Here is a 16,790-nt window from a genome sequence, read left to right as displayed (position 1 = left end):
ACCACATGGACATTTGTTGTTGTAAGTTTTACTAGAGTCAACATCATTTGGCAGATGTTAAATCAAATCAGCTGTTATTTGCTGTTACCTTATATAATTGTACCATGTTATGCACTTAGGCGAGTTTACTTGCGGCAATTCTTATCGTTCTCTTTTGAACTTGCTTCATGCGTTTATACACAGCAATTCGATTTCATTTTTTTTATTTGTTACAAATAGTTTTTTCACATTTAAATAAATATAAAATGTCAACAAATACGAAATATACAAAACGAATTGCTAGAAAAATGCCGGTACGAGCATTTCTATTCCCCTTGCCCCTCTCTGCTACAAACAAATACTTACCGCAAGTAAACTCGACTAATCTAAATTGGGACAATGTAAACATAATGTCACATCAAAAATAAAAAAAACATGATTTTATTTCCTTTATTTTAACACATGGTACAATTATAAAAGGTAACAGCAAATCCCAGCTGATTTGATTCCAACGTAATACTAGTGTCAATATGAATTTGACAAATTATGTTTTTAAAAATCACCCAACAGGAAAATTGAGAACGCATACAATTTGAAATTGTTCTTTATTAAATTTGCTCCCGTATTCAATTTACTCAATCTGCCTGTTGGGAAAGTTTGAGGAAGCAAAACTTTCTTCATGGAATAACTCGCAATTCCCTGCATTATCATTTGTGTTACACATATAAGTGGCAATGGCTCAATTATAGGAAAGATGTAGAAGCGATAGAAATATAAATTTGATAGATTTTCATTCATGTTTTTCAATTTTTATTTTGAGAATTCGAAAATATTTCATTATAAAAATAAAAATAATTTGATGATAATTTGTTTGTTTGTTTACATTTTTCTGTCAAATGAGTTGACACTAGTAGAACTTACAACAACAAATTTCCATGTGGTTGTTGTATCGTTTTTTGTACAACAACACTTGCTGTTACCTTCTATTATTATACCATGATTTTAACATGTCAAATAAAAAAACAAGTTGGATGTGAATGCATCAACAAGAGCAATGAATCAAATGAACACTAGTTTCAACAGTTCTGCCAAGTGAATTGTGATAATTCACACAACAGTTCAATTGTAGGCAGGCAGCAAAATAAAAAACAAACATTTTTACAGGGAACTCCGACAAATTAAAAGAAATATAAAATAAAAAATGATGAAAGTTTCTATTAAAGTATTGAATGGGCAAGAATGTCATTTGGAAGTAAGTACTAACATCACATGATTCTTTTGTACATGATTATTTACAATTTTATCACCTGTCATTAGGTTGAACCGAGCACCACCATCAATGAGATCAAACAGGAAATAGAAACGAGGCTTGGTATTCCCAAGGATTCCCAGAAGCTTTTATTACTTGGACGTACATTAAGTGGTGATCGAGCCCTGTCCTCATATCCCTTCATAAAGAGTAATGAAGTGAAACTAAATTTGATAATTGTCAAACAAGACATCAAAGACATTATTCATCGCTCTTTCCGCAAATACTACAATGAAACCCAATCGGCCGCCCTCACCAAGGAATTTATGTTGGACTTGGAAAAGAAACTAAAGGGATTCAGTCTGGATGACATAGAGCGTTTGGCTTCGGACCATGTTGTTTGATTTAGTTTATTTTCTCTCTTTTTTCATTGTAACAACAAGCTGTGTTTTCGTGTTTTTTTATCCATTAATTAATAAAATCTAAAATAAGGTTGGCAATGCCATTTTGTATTTTCTTTCTAATTATTGATTATGACATTCTGCCTGCTGCTGCTGCTATCATATGGTCGGCCGCCTATAGTATATGCAGCTCATATATCATTTGAGAAGAAACGAGAGAAGACGAGAAAATGCAAATTGGTCGCGTTATATTCCAAAATACTTTCTCGAAGTTGCAATCGATACGTCAAATCTCTACAACGTTGAACGCAATGGCTCCCATTAAGGTATGTTCCGGGATTGGCATTTATATGGTTTTATTTTTGGAATCTCAGAAAAAAGGCTCAAACGATTTGTGTATATTATGTAATTATTGCGGAAGTACTTGAAAAATCAGATTGTAATCCTAATTATAATATGTGAAAGCATGATGTTACATTCTCGAAAAGTTGCAATTTCTTCCAAAAAAATTTAGCATTTTTTGACAGAAGTACATAACCATTTGGTTACACGACAACCAATACGGAAATGAAAACTATTGTAAGTTGCAAAGAGCCGGGAATTGAGTTACTATTTGCAAAGTATTGATTATCGCTTAGAGAGCATAAACATTTCTGCAATCTGGGAACGAAATTATCACACGTCTTTCTTAAATTGTTTATAGGTTGGCGAAAAATTGCCCTCTGTGGATCTGTTCGAAGATTCTCCAGCCAACAAGATTAATACTGGTGATTTGACTTCCGGCAAGAAAGTTGTAATATTTGGTGTTCCAGGTGCTTTCACTCCCGGCTGCTCCAAGGTAATAGTTAGCAAATATTACAAACTATGGAATTATTTTTTAAATATGTATTTTAATTTCAGACACACTTGCCCGGATATGTCTCCTCAGCTGATAGCTTGAAGTCACAACAGAAAATTGATGAAATTGTTTGTGTCTCAGTAAATGATCCATTCGTAATGTCGGCATGGGGCAAGGAACACAATGCCTCCGGAAAGGTACGCATGTTGGCCGATCCTTCTGCCGCTTTTGCTAAAGCCTTGGATTTGACCATTGACTTGCCACCATTGGGCGGTGTACGTGCCAAGCGTTTTTCCATGGTTGTGGAAAATGGACAAGTCGTTGAATTGAACGTCGAGCCTGATGGCACCGGCTTAAGCTGCTCTTTGGCCAATAATTTGGGTAAAAAATAAGAGATTAACATTAATGCAATTAAATTGCATTAGTTAAATGCATTATCTACCGGAATATCAAATAGGAACGTAGAACGTGTAAGCTGTCAATTGAAAAATATAAAAATATATAATTCAAGCGTAGGCTATAAACTGTAGATGGAATATAACGAATAAAGAAAATTATAGACAAAACATCCTAAAAATGTTTTTTGTACACTTTTTTATTTAAAAATACAAAACTAACTTAATTAACATTTCGGAACGATTTCTAATTTTTGTGATAAGAGTTTGCCATATCCACCTCTACCGGCATCATAATCTGTACGATATTCATCACGTACTTGTCCCCCGGTTTTGCCACGGCCATATTGTCGGCCTTCTATAAAGCCTGCATCCCAATCCACACGAATCAAGCGATCGTCCAGTCTTGTGCCATTAACATATCTGAAAACAAGAAATTACAACAAATGTCACTAACATTTCTGGTCATTTCCAAAAAGTAAACAGAACACCCACCTCATTGCCGTTTCCGCATCTGCACGGGTGTAATATTCTACAAAACAAAATCCGCATGGTGTCTTTTTATATTTATCCAAACCCATAATTATTCGTCTCACCTCTCCGCATCTTGAAAATAGTTCATGAATTTGTTCCTCGGTTGTGTAAAAGGACATATTGCCCACATATAATGTGGTCGATTCCCGCAGAGATCGCTCTTGTTCCGAACGTGAACCCTGTTAAAAAAAGAAATTTTCTCTTTTGAATTTCATTCCAACAATTAATCGAGTTTTTCCTCACTTTGAAGTGCTGATCACGGTAGGAGCTAAGTTCTATAGAACTACCAGACATCTTTAAGGACCTTTTTCTAGAATTGTTGAAAAAAAATTGTTTACTCGTATAAAAAATGCTAAAACAACGCCACCGCTTCTTTAATATGTCAAAATGTGACAACGACGGCCATATGTTTTAATTTAATGCGCGTTGCCAATACATAACAGTAAAAAACGCCAAAACAGAATTGGCAAAGTTGAAAGTCGTGGTAGAAATAAGTGATGTATCAAAACAAAAAAAAAAAATGTTTTTTTCCCGACCATCTGTTAAATTTTATCTATAAACATTTCTCATGGTTGGCAGCATTGCACATTGAATTCAAGTAGAAACTATGCACTTGACAGTTAATATTTTTTACATGGGTAAGCCATATTTTGAAAATGTCAGAATATATAAAAATATATTCTTCTGCGAATAAAGTAGAATGTACGTTTACATTGTACTGAATTGTGGGTTAAATAGTCAATTCCACATTAGATGTAAATAAAAAACATACAGTTAATCAAAAAGCATTAGAATATTTGGCAGAATATTAAATGCAATTACCAGGACTACGTAAATATTGCAATAGCTTCAAACGAAAAGCATTATTGATTTGTGAAAATATTCTCAGTTCAATGGGCAAATTGCAATTTTAAAATGAAAAGAAAAATTATAACAATTTAAATGTTTCTGCGATATTTGGAAAATCCAAACTAAATGCTAAAGGCTATAATAGCAAAAATTCTGTAAATAACTTTTGTTTTCTTTTGTTTTTACATTTGACTACTATTGAATATAAAAAACAAGATGTGAAAACAGTTGCATATTTTGGTAATTTGTGAAAAACTTCTTTCTTTTTTGTACAAAAATAGCGTTGCACCTCTTTAGTATCATGATTCCGTTCATGATTTCAAATAAACCTTGCTGCAAGGTGATTTAAATTCTTAAGATAAATCATTGTAAATTTCGTCTGATTAAGAAAATAAACACTGACTCGGCACTTAATCGATTTCACTCGATTTTAGAAAGAAAATTTGGCATTCATTTAGTATCATGATTCCGTTCATGATTTCAAATAAACCTTGCTGCAAGGTGATTTAAATTCTTAAGATAAATCATTGTAAATTTAGTCTGATTAGGAAAATAAACACTGATTCGGCATTTAATCGGTTTCACTCGATTTTAGGAAGAAAATTTGTCATTCATTTTTCGTTTTATATGTTATTTTTTTAATATACGCAAAGTTGGCATTAATTTGTCATTAACGTTGCCAACTTCATATAATCTACAAGAAGAAGAAGGGTAAAACAACAAATGACAGCTGTTAACTGAGGGAAAGAGAGCTACATGTATTTATCGCCAAATGTGAAGTAATTATTAAAAAAGGCAAATACTGGCAATAATCCACTAAAAACGAATTAAAATAAAACCGCCACATATATCTGGAAATTTATATTCCCCTGGAATATAATATCCACACAATACCGTACCAGTGTGGTATTTGCAAAACATTTGTTGTTGGATTAATCATAAACATCTCACAAAGTATTTTTATGCATTTTACTTTGCCTGCAAATCAAAAATAAAACTGATATTGTTGTTTAAATGTACACGAAAATCTGTGATAAAATGTTCATGTTGCACTATTACTAATCGAATGAATGATCAATGCCAAAAGTATGGAGGGATTCGTTGCCGAAGATAAATATCAAAAGTTAGCCAGCGAATATGCAAAGGTATGTCAAGTTGGCCGAAAAACGCCCATTGATATGAATAGCAAGCACTCTTGTTAAACGGATCATTTTTGTATTTTTTGGTTTTATCTAGATAAGGGCTCAGGCTTCAGTATTGCGAAAAGGCATATTGGAGGAACAATCAAAAAATTCCAATCTACGTGATCAGCTGAAACAGAAAGAGCTAGAGGCCAGGCGGGCAGAACAAGAAATTGACTCGTTGGGTTTTCGTAACAAGCAGTTGGAACTAAGGGTAGCCGCACTTCAAGAAGAATTGGCCACAAGTGAAGCGCGCAAAAAGGATAAAGATAAGAAACGAAGCCACCACGATAAAAATGATGCCTCGCACACCAATGCTATGGGTAACAAGGGGGATATCTCACAGGATGCATTAATCTTTGAGGAGTTACAGAAAAAAATTATTGAAAATGCTGAGCTGACTTCACTGGTATATCGTCGTCGAATAAATACATTTTATGATTTAATTAATTCGCTTTCCTTCCCTCCATTAGATCGATGACAAAGAAAGAAGTCTGCAGTTACATGTTGAACGCATCAAAAACATGGAAGATACAATAGAAAAACGTAATATTGAGCATGCCGATAGTGAAAGGCGTTTACGTAAAGATATCGAAGCACTGCAATCTCGAAATCAAGAACTGGAAACAAAGCTTGTCGAAGCAGCAAGCATGGTAAGTAAGACAGGTAAAAAATGTATTAACTTAAATTACATTATGTTTTCATCTTTAGCTGGGCAGTGAAGATGCTTTAAGTGCATCGGGCAGCGAGAATACACCTTTACACAACCATCATCCAACATCTCATCAAATGGAAATTGAAAGTCGCATTCATGCCTTGGAACAAGAAGTGGCACATTGGCGTTCACAATATGAACTAAGTAAACTGTATGCCGATTCAATGGAAATAGCTGAAACAAGTTTGCAAGGCAAGGAAGAAAATCGGGCAAATTCATCTTGTAACAGCACAACAACAGCTGCAGGCCTTACTATTATACCTTCATTTGCAGATGGCAAAAAGTGGGTATTTTTACATTAAATAAAATAATATTTATTTAATGTTCTCTTCCTTAATTTATAGCAAGAGAGACTCTGGAAAGGATCACCATGCAATGCCATGCAGCAAGGAACTACTAATATTCAATCATTTGAGTAAGAAACTGGAAGACCTACTCAAAGATAAAGTATGGGCCGAATCCAAAGTGCGCAGTGTAGAAACTGAAGTGGATAATTTACAAATTTGTCTCGAAAATGCTACACAAGAACTGAAAAACAAAGACGACCAGATTGAAAGCATTAATCAAGCACTGCATTTACTGGAAGAAGACATGGTAATGTTTGATATAAATATTACAAAAATCAAATTATATCATAATACATTTGTTTTCTAATCTTTATAGACTACCACAAGAGTTAACTACGATGAACAGATTAGTGTTCTCACCGAACAGATTATTAGCCTAAGCGAACAGTTAGCTGCCAGTAAATAATTTGTTGTCTCATCTGTGTAGTTTATTGACAATTCTTTTTTTGTTAGTCAAAAATTGTGTATTTATTTATGTAATAAGCGCTTTTTGACTAGACGCGCGTCTGCTGCGTCTGGTCCTAATTTATAATTGTAAACAACAACAGAAAAAATAAAAACGTCTTTGTATATAATCTAAACGACATAGTCAAACCACAGTTAGTTGGATTTCTTTTTGATCGTATAACAATTAACACATAGATCTCTCTAGTCCAATTTTATGGCAAACGATGATCCACAAGAACAGCCCTGTTCAGCTTTCGGATTGGCCAGCATACGAAAACCGGAACGAATTAATTCTGTATGATAGTCGACGGTGGCACCATTACAATATTCCAACGAAACCGTATCGATGACAACTTTGGCATCATCTTTACCAAATTGTAAATCGTCGTCGTTTAATTTGGTGTCCAGATCAAATTTATATTGAAATCCTGAGCAGCCACCACCCTCTACGGTGATACGTAAAAAGCTACCATCTCCACATATTTCCTTTAGCCGCTTGAGACATGAATCACTGATAACAAGTTGTTGATCCGACGAGGTAGTGGGTGAGGATGCGGCTTTTGAATAGTTTTTGGGGTTCAGGGCTTCCGCTGCTAGCATGGGAATTCGTTGATGTAAACAAAAACTATATAAAATTAAAACTAGTTTTTAGATGTATTTATATTATTATTGTGAAATATATACAATATATACCTTCCCTGGCCAGGTCGTATGAGATTTCTTAATAAGGATGCCATTTTGTTTTGTATTATATATACTCCTGATGCTTTACAATAGTCGTAATTTTATTTAATTTATTTATGCAAGATGCTTTGCAATAGTCGTAATAAGCGAATAGTCGTAATATAAGCTGAGGTGAAAGCAAACGAGACGAGGACCAACCTGGCGAATGAGAATCAAAACAAACGAGAGTAGGACCAACCAACAGCTGATCACAATTGAACAGTTGATCAGCTGTTGAACGAACTAGTTCATTGAATTACACTTCGTTTTTGTATTCACTATAACATGATAACACATTGTTCTATGGACTATAAAATAAGAGAATTTACGTTCTCGTTTACATCGTACTCGATTTAACTAAAACGGCATATACATTAGAACTTTTTACCGGGTTAAACTACTTTATGGAGATTTATTTGACATATATGCAAAGGAATTGACAATTGAAACCCACTGGGTTAACGAAATCCGGTTAAATGTAAACGTACTTTAACAGGATTTATTTAAATAGCATAATAAGTAATAAACTAAGTGTAAACGTGTGGAACATAATTACTAATTAAATAGATTGCACATATCAGGTTCGTGCACCTTCTTTATTTTTAATTTACGCTGTTTTAAAATCGATGATTTGTATAGATTCTGAATGATTTCCATATAATAGATATAATAGCCCCAATTTTACTTGTGGCAAGTAGACATGTGCATGAATGTACCCCCATGGTACAATTATTCAAGGTAGACCATAGCAACCAATAAGTTACAATTTTTTCATACTGTGGCTTGTTATGCTAAAATCATATACAAAATGTGTGACTGTGTGTGTAATGTTTTGAAAACAAAAATACAAAATATATTCGAAAATCGATTTTTTTGAAGATGATTTTTACAACATATGTAAGAAGATTTTTGAATGATTTGTGAGTAAATAAACATGTAAATCATATCCCCAACACAATTTTGAAAAGAAAACCTGACATTCCATTCATTTTTCGCGTTTTTGGTAAAATGTTAAAAATGTGTCAAATGAACAGAACGGCTTGTTGCATTTGTTTTCATTTTAATTAATTCTAATTATTTCTTCTTTTTATTTTGATAACACAGTTTCATGTACAGAGGATGATTAACCGAATTAGAATTATGGCTCAGCTGACTATCTGAATAACTGTCAAAGTGCGTTCTAATTGAATTCGATGTGCAATATTGCCAACCATGAGAAATATCACTAGATAAAATTTCACAGATGGTCGAATAAAAAACAGAGGTTTTTGTTGTATACATCACCTTATTATTGCATCATGCACCAGCCAAATGTAAACATACATACACTGCACATTGAATTCAAGAAGAAATTACCCACTTTGACAGTTAATCAAGACATTAGCTGCGTTAAATGGACTCTCTATTCAATGTGCCATGGTCTCGATCATCTGTCAAATTTTTCCATATAATATTTCACATGGTTGGCAACATTTTGCCACTCGTGATACGTTCTATTTCAAGGTGCTCCTTAAACAAAGGTTATCTAGAAATTGGTAGTTGCTTAATGTTTTCACAACACTAGTCCTCGAACGTAAACAACAACACGTGCAGAAAATAAAAATAAATTACAGATTTTCTTAATTTATTTTTAATATTTTTATTTAAATAATTAAAATAATGGCCAGAAGACCTGAACATTCTGCTCCTCCAGAAATTGTATGTACTATTATATATTTATTAAAAAATAGCAATAAAAATATCTTACATTTTTAGTTCTACAATGACGATGAAGCCAAAAAATATTCAAACAAGTGAGTAAACAATTTATTTCCTGGGAATATAATTTCCTAATTATTTATATTTTTATTATCACAGCTCTCGTATTATTGAAATTCAAGTGGAAATGGCTGAACGTGCTTTGGAGCTACTAAATTTAGATGAAGATGAATCGTATTTAATTTTGGACATTGGCTGCGGTTCGGGTCTATCGGGTAGCGTTCTTGAGGATAACGATCATATGTGGGTTGGCATAGATATATCAAAATCTATGCTGGACATTGCCGTCGACAGAGAGGTGGAGGGAGATTTGATATTGGGCGACATGGGACAAGGTATGCCTTTTAAACCGGGTACCTTTGATGGAGCCATTTCCATTTCTGCTCTCCAATGGTTGTGTAATGCCGATAAAACTTCACACAATCCCCACAAAAGACTGTACAAATTCTTTTCCACACTCTTTTCAAGTTTAACACGTACAGCCCGTGCTGTATTTCAATTTTATCCTGAAAATGCCGATCAAATTGAAATGGTCACAACACAGGCAATGAAGGCCGGGTTTTATGGTGGCATTGTTGTGGATTATCCCAATTCAACAAAGGCGAAAAAATACTTTTTAGTCCTGATGACAGGTGGTGCTGCACCAATGCCCAAGGCCTTGGGCAATGAAGAGGACGAGAAACGTATTAGCTATATAAAGAAACGTGAAATGACCAAAGATAGTAGAGGCAAACCGTTGAAGAAATCACGTGATTGGATTTTGGCCAAAAAGGAACGTAGAAGGCGTCAAGGTAAAGATACTAGACCGGATACAAAATACACGGGCCGTAAGCGCAGTGCGCGTTTTTAGTTTTGATTTGTTGGTGGGGCGGCAATGTGAAAACCAATTGGCTTTATTATTTAATGCGTTTAATATATATATTTTTTTGAATAATTCGTATATACAATTGAGAAATATATAATGAGAAGTTCTTTATATTAAGAATGGAAATAAATGTATATTTTTTCTAAAAATTATGTTAATTTTTTTTTTGAATACCCATATTTTAAAAATTATAATAATCATAAACAATTAGTAGCCACTTCAAATCAGTTGGGTGTTAAATTTTGAACCTTTGGGGTCAAAACCTACCTTAAATGTATGTTAAGAATATTTTATTGAAAACCTCACATCAGCACTAAATAATAATTCGATTTGATATTTTGCATATTAATTTCTTCTACTACTAGGATATTTTAGGTATTTAAAATAGGATAAAGAGCATTTTTAAGATTATATTCGAATTTTATAATGGAATGGTGTATATTTTAGCACTAGTTGTTTGTGGAGAATGTAAAACGTATTTGCAGAAAATTCCCAATATAAATAAATGTTTTGACATAGATCCCATATACTGGTCCCAATGATTCCGGGCATTTCTCAAGTGAAGTGACCGGAAAAAAAAAACTTCTTGATAAACTATTTTCAATATAGATCCTTGTTTTGGCATATCCCTATATAAATATCCCACTTCATTTTCAGTTTTGAAGATTCTAGACGAATTCGGTATTTTCCTTTTACAGAGGATAAAAAACCTCCTCAACCTTTCGTTCTCTACCGAACAAAATTAACTTGAAGGCCTCAGTCGTAGTCCCGTTTTCTTCACTACACATCAATTGTGCCAATTCATATTTCTAGCGATATGGACTTCTAAAGTTCGGAAATAATTATTTTTTTTTTTCGTTATAACCTACCCTAGATCGGCTGAAAGTTTTCCAAGTAGTGTTAATTAGTGTTGTTTTTTATTTTATTTCAAATAATGTTTAAAGTAAATATTACAATTATCTACTTTCTTTATTAATTTTTATATATATTAGTAAAATTTAACTATTATTTCATATACGCTTTACGTCGACTCCATTTAGAATGCATGGCAACACAAACTCCCTCTAACGGCAAATAGCAGTGTTAACATATGTTTCTCTCTGAACACTTCCAACTGTCAAAAATTCGCATGCACAGTGTGGTAGCACTGACAATTTCCGTCCTCCATCTTTTTGCTTTGAGGTTTCCAAGATGGTAAGTCGTGCGGCCAATGTTTTCGACAAAAATTTCGAATAAAAACCAAAAAAAGTGAAAATAAAAAAATTAAATGCAACTAACAATAAAAAATACAACAAACACTAGTGAATGTGAAAAAAACATGAAACTACAGTGAGAATTAAATGAAAACAAGAAAACTAATTCAATCTAACCTCATTAAACAAATGCTGTGGTGCCTGGTGTATTAATAAATTGTGTGTTTTTTTTTTAATAATTACAGCCGCCAAAGAAGGACGCAAAATCGTCGGCTAAACAGCCACAAAAGACACAAAAGAAGAAGGAAGGTAGCGGTGGCGGCAAAGCCAAGAAGAAGAAGTGGTCCAAAGGAAAAGTCAGGGACAAGTTGAACAATCAAGTTCTTTTCGATAAGGCTACCTACGAAAAGTTGTACAAGGAAGTTCCCCAGTACAAATTGATTACTCCCTCTGTAGTCTCTGAACGTTTGAAGATCCGTGGCTCCTTGGCCAAGCGTGCTTTGATTGAATTGCGCGAAAAGGGTATGTTTTTAAAAAACGAAAATTATTTTACAATTATATGATTTTAATTTTTGTTTTTCTTTCTTTCTTGCAGGTTTGATTAAACAAGTCGTCCAACACGCCTCTCAAGTCATTTACACACGTGCCACCAAGGGTGATGATGCGTAAATGTGTCTGTCGTTTGTTTTAAAACACTTCCTAAGAGACATGTTTTACATATTTTTTTGTATTAAATGACTTAAAGGTAAAAAAAATCCAAACCAAACAATGTGTTCTCATTTCCAAATGGATTGATTGTGTACGTCAACGTGGTGTGGTTAACACACACAGGCATAAACAAGTTTTGAAAACAGAAAATAGTTGTGGTGGGTGCGCAGACTTTTTAGTGTCATGAAAAATATTTAATTACTTTCCAGTACAAAAATAAGTTGTAGTGATTTTTATTTAGTTAGCGGCATTTGTGCAACAAATACTTTTATATTCTAAGTTGAGTACAGCATGACTTACAGTTAACAACTTTAATAATGTACTTTTGTTTTAGAAACTTATAATTTATAATTGAGTTTTACAAAAGAAATTTTATTTTCAATTAACTGCTACTTATAAACTTCCAATTAAAACTATTTTAAAAACTAGCTGCTACAAAATATTGAATTCTAGTTAAATGGGCTTTAAATTTATTATTCATAGTGCAATTTTTGGAAGAAAAATTATCTTGTTTATATTTGGGAAAAATAACGAAACGAAGTTGTAATTTTAATGTATTTGTTGCAGCAAGGTTCGGAACAAATCTAAGTCGAATTCATCTTATTTATTTTATTGAAATTCTTATGCGAAATCATTGATATATGACACTACTCTAAACCGAAATACATACTATACGGGAGGTTTAAGACAGCCATGAAAAAAAAAAACAAATTTTAAATCATTTTTGTTTTGAACAGTTCAACGGAACTTTAGAGCCCCCTGTTCCAAAAATTATGGACTTCCATATATGGGCTTATGGAATATATGCCATATATATAACGGATATCTTGATAATCTTATGATACACACGTTATTCTATTTTATATTCAGGCCTAATCTTTAATTTATAATATCCTATACAAAGAAAGCCTACAAGGCCCTTAATATATATTATTATATTCATAACTAAGTACTTCGTATACAAAAATACACGGTCGAATGGGAGCGCTAAAATTCGTATGTCGACATAAATATTTTGGTTAGTATAAGCAATTATAGATAGACCCTTATTATGGGTCTATCTTTAGTGTTGTGTAGAGATGAAACGAAGGAATTCTGCTCTGAAACTATGCGATTTAAAAATATGCAATTTTAAATTATTGACCCTTCATAGGACCTAGGTTTGGTAAATACATAACGATGTGCAACGTTTGTTGTCTTATACCACGATGGTGTGCACTGGTGTAGACTTCGTCTTCGAACTTCATTAACGATTGGAAGTACATAGTATAAAAATAGGCAAAGTTTGGACCCAAGTTGTAACCGCCGCCAAACATTTCTAAATCGGCTTCAAATTTGAGTGAATCTGGTGGGTCGTTAAGGCATTAAAATAATTATTTCTATACTGAGAACATTGTTAAGATTGAAATAAATAAAATAAACATTGCTATAACCGGAACATAGTTGTGTCATTGTTTGCATAGCATTTCAATGTCAGGAGTATTAGGATTAAATCTGTATGGATTCCTCAATAGGAGAAAGTCTTAAATCTCCGACCGAATTCCTACCACCCACACTTATAATTAAATGAGGAAATTCTAAGGAAGTGTGCACTTTTTTAATAGGATAAATTTACTTTAGCAACTTGTAGTTCTGCCGATTTTAATTGATACCCATTTTGCTATTTTAAGATTTATAAAAAGGCCCCCCACGGAATTTTGAAGGCCTTTTATCTCAGGAAGTATCAACTTTTTCGATAAGAAAATTAAATTTTTGTAATCAGAAATTCAAACGCACCGATTTTACCCTAGCTAATTTCAAAAACCAAGAGAAATTACAAGGGTCTAAACGGAACTTTAGTAAGAAATTTATACAATTGTACAAATTTGAAAACCAACCTCGACCGGCAATTCAATAGACCAAGTCTTGTGGTCTATTGAATTCTGGGCAGATGTATTGCGAAGTTGGATGTATCTATCGGGGATTAGACTTCGGCGGACACCGGCTAACTTGATCCGCTCTACGGGGTGTGGTCCTAACCCTTACCCCACTCTTGACATGCAACAATAACCCACATCTTGCCCATCCAACCTTGGTCACCACTAAAACAAAAACAACATCCCCAAATGCATTCGGGCATGGCTAACCATACTCGTATAACTATGGTTAACCACAGAAACTGCCTGAATAACATTAAGCTCTTCCTAGCTCCTCCATATATACCAGCAAGCAGGAGCTAGGGATTAATTTAAATGTGGATTCGCCACCGCCACGAAGGCTGAAATGGTCTCGTCTTATAGTCCCCCCACGAAAAATATTTTTTTGATGTCCAGGTGTGGACTTCGATTCCTTTCTTTTCGAGAGCTTCGCAACACATTTTTTGTCATAACAAGATTTTATTGTACGGCGCTATCAGGGATTTGCTTATTTTTGCACCCTGAGTCAGCCTGCCTAGCTTTTAATTTCTGCTTGATGTAGTTGGTGTTCGAAAATCATAAAAATGTATTACTATTCACCAAATTTACTTCTCGCTTCCATAAATAATTGGAGATTGCGCTTCCGGAAGAAGAAATTGATAATAACTCGATACATTCAAATCTTTGCACTTGTGACGTCAAAATTAACGGCTCATGGAGCAATGGGGTGGTTTGCAAGATAAATGCTGAACGAAATGTTAGAAATGTTGCTTTTATTACAACAACACGTAGATATTTTCGCCATTCGCTACTTGATTATGTGCAGGTTTGAGTGTGTGTGCCAAAATTGCTGATGATTTGTTTTTACAGTGGAACATCTCTATTAAACCTATGGTCATTTTTTAATTTTATATAAATAATTTTTAAAAATTATATTAATAATTCATGTTGTAATTGCACAAAAATAGTACTCAAAATAATGCTATGCAAAATTCCTGGTACATAAGAGTTATACAGTATTATAATCTGTTATACTAAATGATAGATACATCTAACGAAGAAACTCAGCTCAAAGAAGATGAGGGCGGTATATACATGTTTCACTGTATGTTATTGTTCAATAAGTGTACACACTTGTTATTAGTGTCATGTGCTTTGGACATCTAATCAGCTGAATTATCAAGCTTATGACGCGTAACGTATTTAACAAAAAATCTCAGCGTACGACTACATTTTGTGTATAAAAATCTACACTATAACTTTCATCAGAGTTGTCTAGATCTCTATAGAAATTAGTACTATTAGACAAAAAGTTGGAAATAAATAATGCCCAATACATTGCTACTCATTAATTACAACCTTTTTCACTTAAATACCAATTATTATTGTTAATTTCCATAAAAATACAACAAATTAATGTATTTTTGAAATTATTATTTTTACGACGTACAAAACCCATACGCCGCATCTATACGCCATCTCTGTTTTATAATGAACGTTAGCCGGGGGAACGTTTTTTTATTTCGATTGCAACTGTCAAAATCTTACTACTTCTTGTCAAATAGAGACATATTTTGGTATTGTTTTAATACGCTAGAGAGCAGCACTTGATCATGTGATTAAGGCTGAAAGTTTTTCTCGTAGTCACCTGTCATTGAAAATATTCTGTAATTTTTGTGAGTTTTTTTCTCCGTTGAATTTTTTGTTTCCTCCCCGTTTTTTTGGGCACATAGAATAATTAAACGTATTTACAGTTAAATTCAACGAAAAGTGCTATCGAATTTGGGGAAAAAGAAAAACTAAGCTGAAACAATGGCCCAGTTACGCAGTATTGTTGGAAAAACATTCTTCTGGCTTTTCGTTGCCACTTGCACCGTCTTGATCTTCTATCATGTCTTCACTGGCAAGGGCGAACGTGTCAGCGTTGGCTGGTTCCTGTCCGTCTCCTCGCCCTATATGTGGGCCTGTTTGGGCATTGGATTGGCTGTAGCCTTATCTGTGGTCGGTGCTGCTTTGGGTATACACACGACTGGCACCAGCATTGTGGGTGGTGGCGTTAAGGCTCCCCGCATCAAAACAAAGAATTTGATTTCGGTTATCTTCTGCGAAGCTGTGGCCATTTATGGCCTCATCACTGCCATTGTTTTGTCCGGTTTGTTGGAAGCATTCAAGATGGAAACTGCTATGAACAATCAAACCGTAATGAATAACAATTGGACTGCTGGCTACGTTATGTTCGGTGCTGGTTTGGCTGTCGGTTTGGTTAACTTGTTCTGTGGTATTGCTGTAGGTGTTGTCGGTTCCGGCGCTGCCTTGGCTGATGCCGCCAACTCGGCCCTGTTTGTGAAAATTTTGATTGTTGAAATTTTCGGTTCCGCCATTGGCCTGTTCGGTCTGATTGTTGGTATTTACATGACCTCCAAAGTGAAGATGGGTGACAAGGAGTAAAAAACTGTAAAATTATCCACCCAAAGAAGACGTAAGTCAATTCGAACTTATTCCCACAAAGTAGTCACCTTTTAATGCTGTATATTTTTCATTTATAGTTGTCTTCACAAAAACCAGCCATTCCATCAACAACATATATTACAACAATTGGAAAAAAGACCAAATAAATTAATATATAGTAGACAGAACAATTTTTTCTCGCCAAAGTTATTCAACAAACCAAGCAAAGAAATTACTTATCCCAGAGTGTGTGCCTGTTGCAGGA

At 34.0% G+C, this 16,790-nt stretch overlaps 8 protein-coding genes across 8 annotated transcripts in view; 6 read left to right on the top strand and 2 right to left on the bottom strand.

Moving 5' to 3' along the window:
- LOC133332628 (small ribosomal subunit protein eS25) overlaps positions 1-12,229 on the top strand; it is a 56,079-nt gene extending 43,850 nt beyond the window's left edge. The window contains exons 2-4 of the mRNA XM_061541017.1: positions 11,419-11,475; positions 11,720-11,996; positions 12,070-12,229. Of these exons, the coding sequence (XP_061397001.1) occupies positions 11,473-11,475; positions 11,720-11,996; positions 12,070-12,143 (354 nt within the window). The 5' untranslated portion in view covers positions 11,419-11,472 and the 3' untranslated portion in view covers positions 12,144-12,229. The remainder of the gene's footprint in view (positions 1-11,418; positions 11,476-11,719; positions 11,997-12,069) is intronic.
- On the top strand, positions 1,184-1,652 carry LOC133332638 (ubiquitin). Its single transcript, XM_061541027.1, has 2 exons — positions 1,184-1,231; positions 1,297-1,652. The coding sequence occupies exons 1-2, from the start codon at positions 1,184-1,186 to the stop codon at positions 1,630-1,632; spliced, it is 384 nt and encodes a 127-aa protein (XP_061397011.1). The 3' UTR covers positions 1,633-1,652.
- LOC133332631 (peroxiredoxin-5, mitochondrial) lies at positions 1,827-2,861 on the top strand. The gene is made up of 3 exons (XM_061541019.1): positions 1,827-1,955; positions 2,333-2,467; positions 2,530-2,861. The coding sequence occupies exons 1-3, from the start codon at positions 1,860-1,862 to the stop codon at positions 2,857-2,859; spliced, it is 561 nt and encodes a 186-aa protein (XP_061397003.1). The 5' UTR covers positions 1,827-1,859; the 3' UTR covers positions 2,860-2,861.
- On the bottom strand, positions 3,063-3,710 carry LOC133332635 (nuclear cap-binding protein subunit 2). Its single transcript, XM_061541024.1, has 3 exons — positions 3,640-3,710; positions 3,358-3,575; positions 3,063-3,285 (listed from the first exon to the last, which is right to left on the bottom strand). Exons 1-3 carry the CDS (start codon positions 3,688-3,690, stop codon positions 3,090-3,092), a joined length of 465 nt encoding a protein of 154 aa, XP_061397008.1. The 5' UTR covers positions 3,691-3,710; the 3' UTR covers positions 3,063-3,089.
- LOC133332634 (protein phosphatase 1 regulatory subunit 21) lies at positions 5,317-6,900 on the top strand. The gene is made up of 6 exons (XM_061541023.1): positions 5,317-5,390; positions 5,482-5,835; positions 5,900-6,079; positions 6,138-6,424; positions 6,486-6,735; positions 6,805-6,900. Exons 1-6 carry the CDS (start codon positions 5,334-5,336, stop codon positions 6,892-6,894), a joined length of 1,218 nt encoding a protein of 405 aa, XP_061397007.1. The 5' UTR covers positions 5,317-5,333; the 3' UTR covers positions 6,895-6,900.
- Positions 7,136-7,672, bottom strand: LOC133332602 (iron-sulfur cluster assembly 2 homolog, mitochondrial). Its single transcript, XM_061540984.1, has 2 exons — positions 7,629-7,672; positions 7,136-7,560 (listed from the first exon to the last, which is right to left on the bottom strand). Exons 1-2 carry the CDS (start codon positions 7,670-7,672, stop codon positions 7,137-7,139), a joined length of 468 nt encoding a protein of 155 aa, XP_061396968.1. The 3' UTR covers position 7,136.
- Positions 9,318-10,266, top strand: LOC133332600 (probable 18S rRNA (guanine-N(7))-methyltransferase). The gene is made up of 3 exons (XM_061540983.1): positions 9,318-9,356; positions 9,414-9,451; positions 9,516-10,266. The coding sequence occupies exons 1-3, from the start codon at positions 9,318-9,320 to the stop codon at positions 10,264-10,266; spliced, it is 828 nt and encodes a 275-aa protein (XP_061396967.1).
- Positions 12,230-15,639: 3,410 nt separating the features above from the next.
- LOC133332633 (V-type proton ATPase 21 kDa proteolipid subunit c'') lies at positions 15,640-16,549 on the top strand. Its single transcript, XM_061541022.1, has 2 exons — positions 15,640-15,753; positions 15,832-16,549. Exon 2 carries the CDS (start codon positions 15,890-15,892, stop codon positions 16,523-16,525), a length of 636 nt encoding a protein of 211 aa, XP_061397006.1. The 5' UTR covers positions 15,640-15,753; positions 15,832-15,889; the 3' UTR covers positions 16,526-16,549.
- Positions 16,550-16,790: the final 241 nt, after the last annotated feature.

Source organism: Musca vetustissima, unplaced genomic scaffold (assembly GCF_032173495.1).
Source record: "Musca vetustissima isolate MV318-11 ecotype Yass unplaced genomic scaffold, APGP_CSIRO_Mvet_v1 utg2910, whole genome shotgun sequence".
Taxonomy (NCBI): Eukaryota; Metazoa; Arthropoda; class Insecta; order Diptera; family Muscidae; genus Musca; species Musca vetustissima.
This window is presented reverse-complemented; position numbering and strand designations above follow the sequence as displayed.

Coding starts and splice junctions, on each gene's coding strand:
- LOC133332638 (XM_061541027.1), top strand. CDS start 1,184: ATGAAAGTTTCTATTAAAGTATTGAATGGGCAAGAATGTCATTTGGAA. Junction 1,232..1,296: donor GGCAAGAATGTCATTTGGAA/GTAAGTACTAAC, acceptor ACCTGTCATTAG/GTTGAACCGAGCACCACCAT.
- LOC133332631 (XM_061541019.1), top strand. CDS start 1,860: ATGCAAATTGGTCGCGTTATATTCCAAAATACTTTCTCGAAGTTGCAA. Junction 1,956..2,332: donor ACGCAATGGCTCCCATTAAG/GTATGTTCCGGG, acceptor AATTGTTTATAG/GTTGGCGAAAAATTGCCCTC. Junction 2,468..2,529: donor TCACTCCCGGCTGCTCCAAG/GTAATAGTTAGC, acceptor TTTTAATTTCAG/ACACACTTGCCCGGATATGT.
- LOC133332635 (XM_061541024.1), bottom strand. CDS start 3,690: ATGTCTGGTAGTTCTATAGAACTTAGCTCCTACCGTGATCAGCACTTC. Junction 3,576..3,639: donor ACCGTGATCAGCACTTCAAA/GTGAGGAAAAAC, acceptor TTTTTTTAACAG/GGTTCACGTTCGGAACAAGA. Junction 3,286..3,357: donor GATGCGGAAACGGCAATGAG/GTGGGTGTTCTG, acceptor TCTTGTTTTCAG/ATATGTTAATGGCACAAGAC.
- LOC133332634 (XM_061541023.1), top strand. CDS start 5,334: ATGGAGGGATTCGTTGCCGAAGATAAATATCAAAAGTTAGCCAGCGAA. Junction 5,391..5,481: donor TAGCCAGCGAATATGCAAAG/GTATGTCAAGTT, acceptor GGTTTTATCTAG/ATAAGGGCTCAGGCTTCAGT. Junction 6,736..6,804: donor ATTTACTGGAAGAAGACATG/GTAATGTTTGAT, acceptor TAATCTTTATAG/ACTACCACAAGAGTTAACTA.
- LOC133332602 (XM_061540984.1), bottom strand. CDS start 7,672: ATGGCATCCTTATTAAGAAATCTCATACGACCTGGCCAGGGAAG. Junction 7,561..7,628: donor ATACGACCTGGCCAGGGAAG/GTATATATTGTA, acceptor AATTTTATATAG/TTTTTGTTTACATCAACGAA.
- LOC133332600 (XM_061540983.1), top strand. CDS start 9,318: ATGGCCAGAAGACCTGAACATTCTGCTCCTCCAGAAATT. Junction 9,357..9,413: donor ATTCTGCTCCTCCAGAAATT/GTATGTACTATT, acceptor TTACATTTTTAG/TTCTACAATGACGATGAAGC. Junction 9,452..9,515: donor GCCAAAAAATATTCAAACAA/GTGAGTAAACAA, acceptor TTATTATCACAG/CTCTCGTATTATTGAAATTC.
- LOC133332633 (XM_061541022.1), top strand. CDS start 15,890: ATGGCCCAGTTACGCAGTATTGTTGGAAAAACATTCTTCTGGCTTTTC.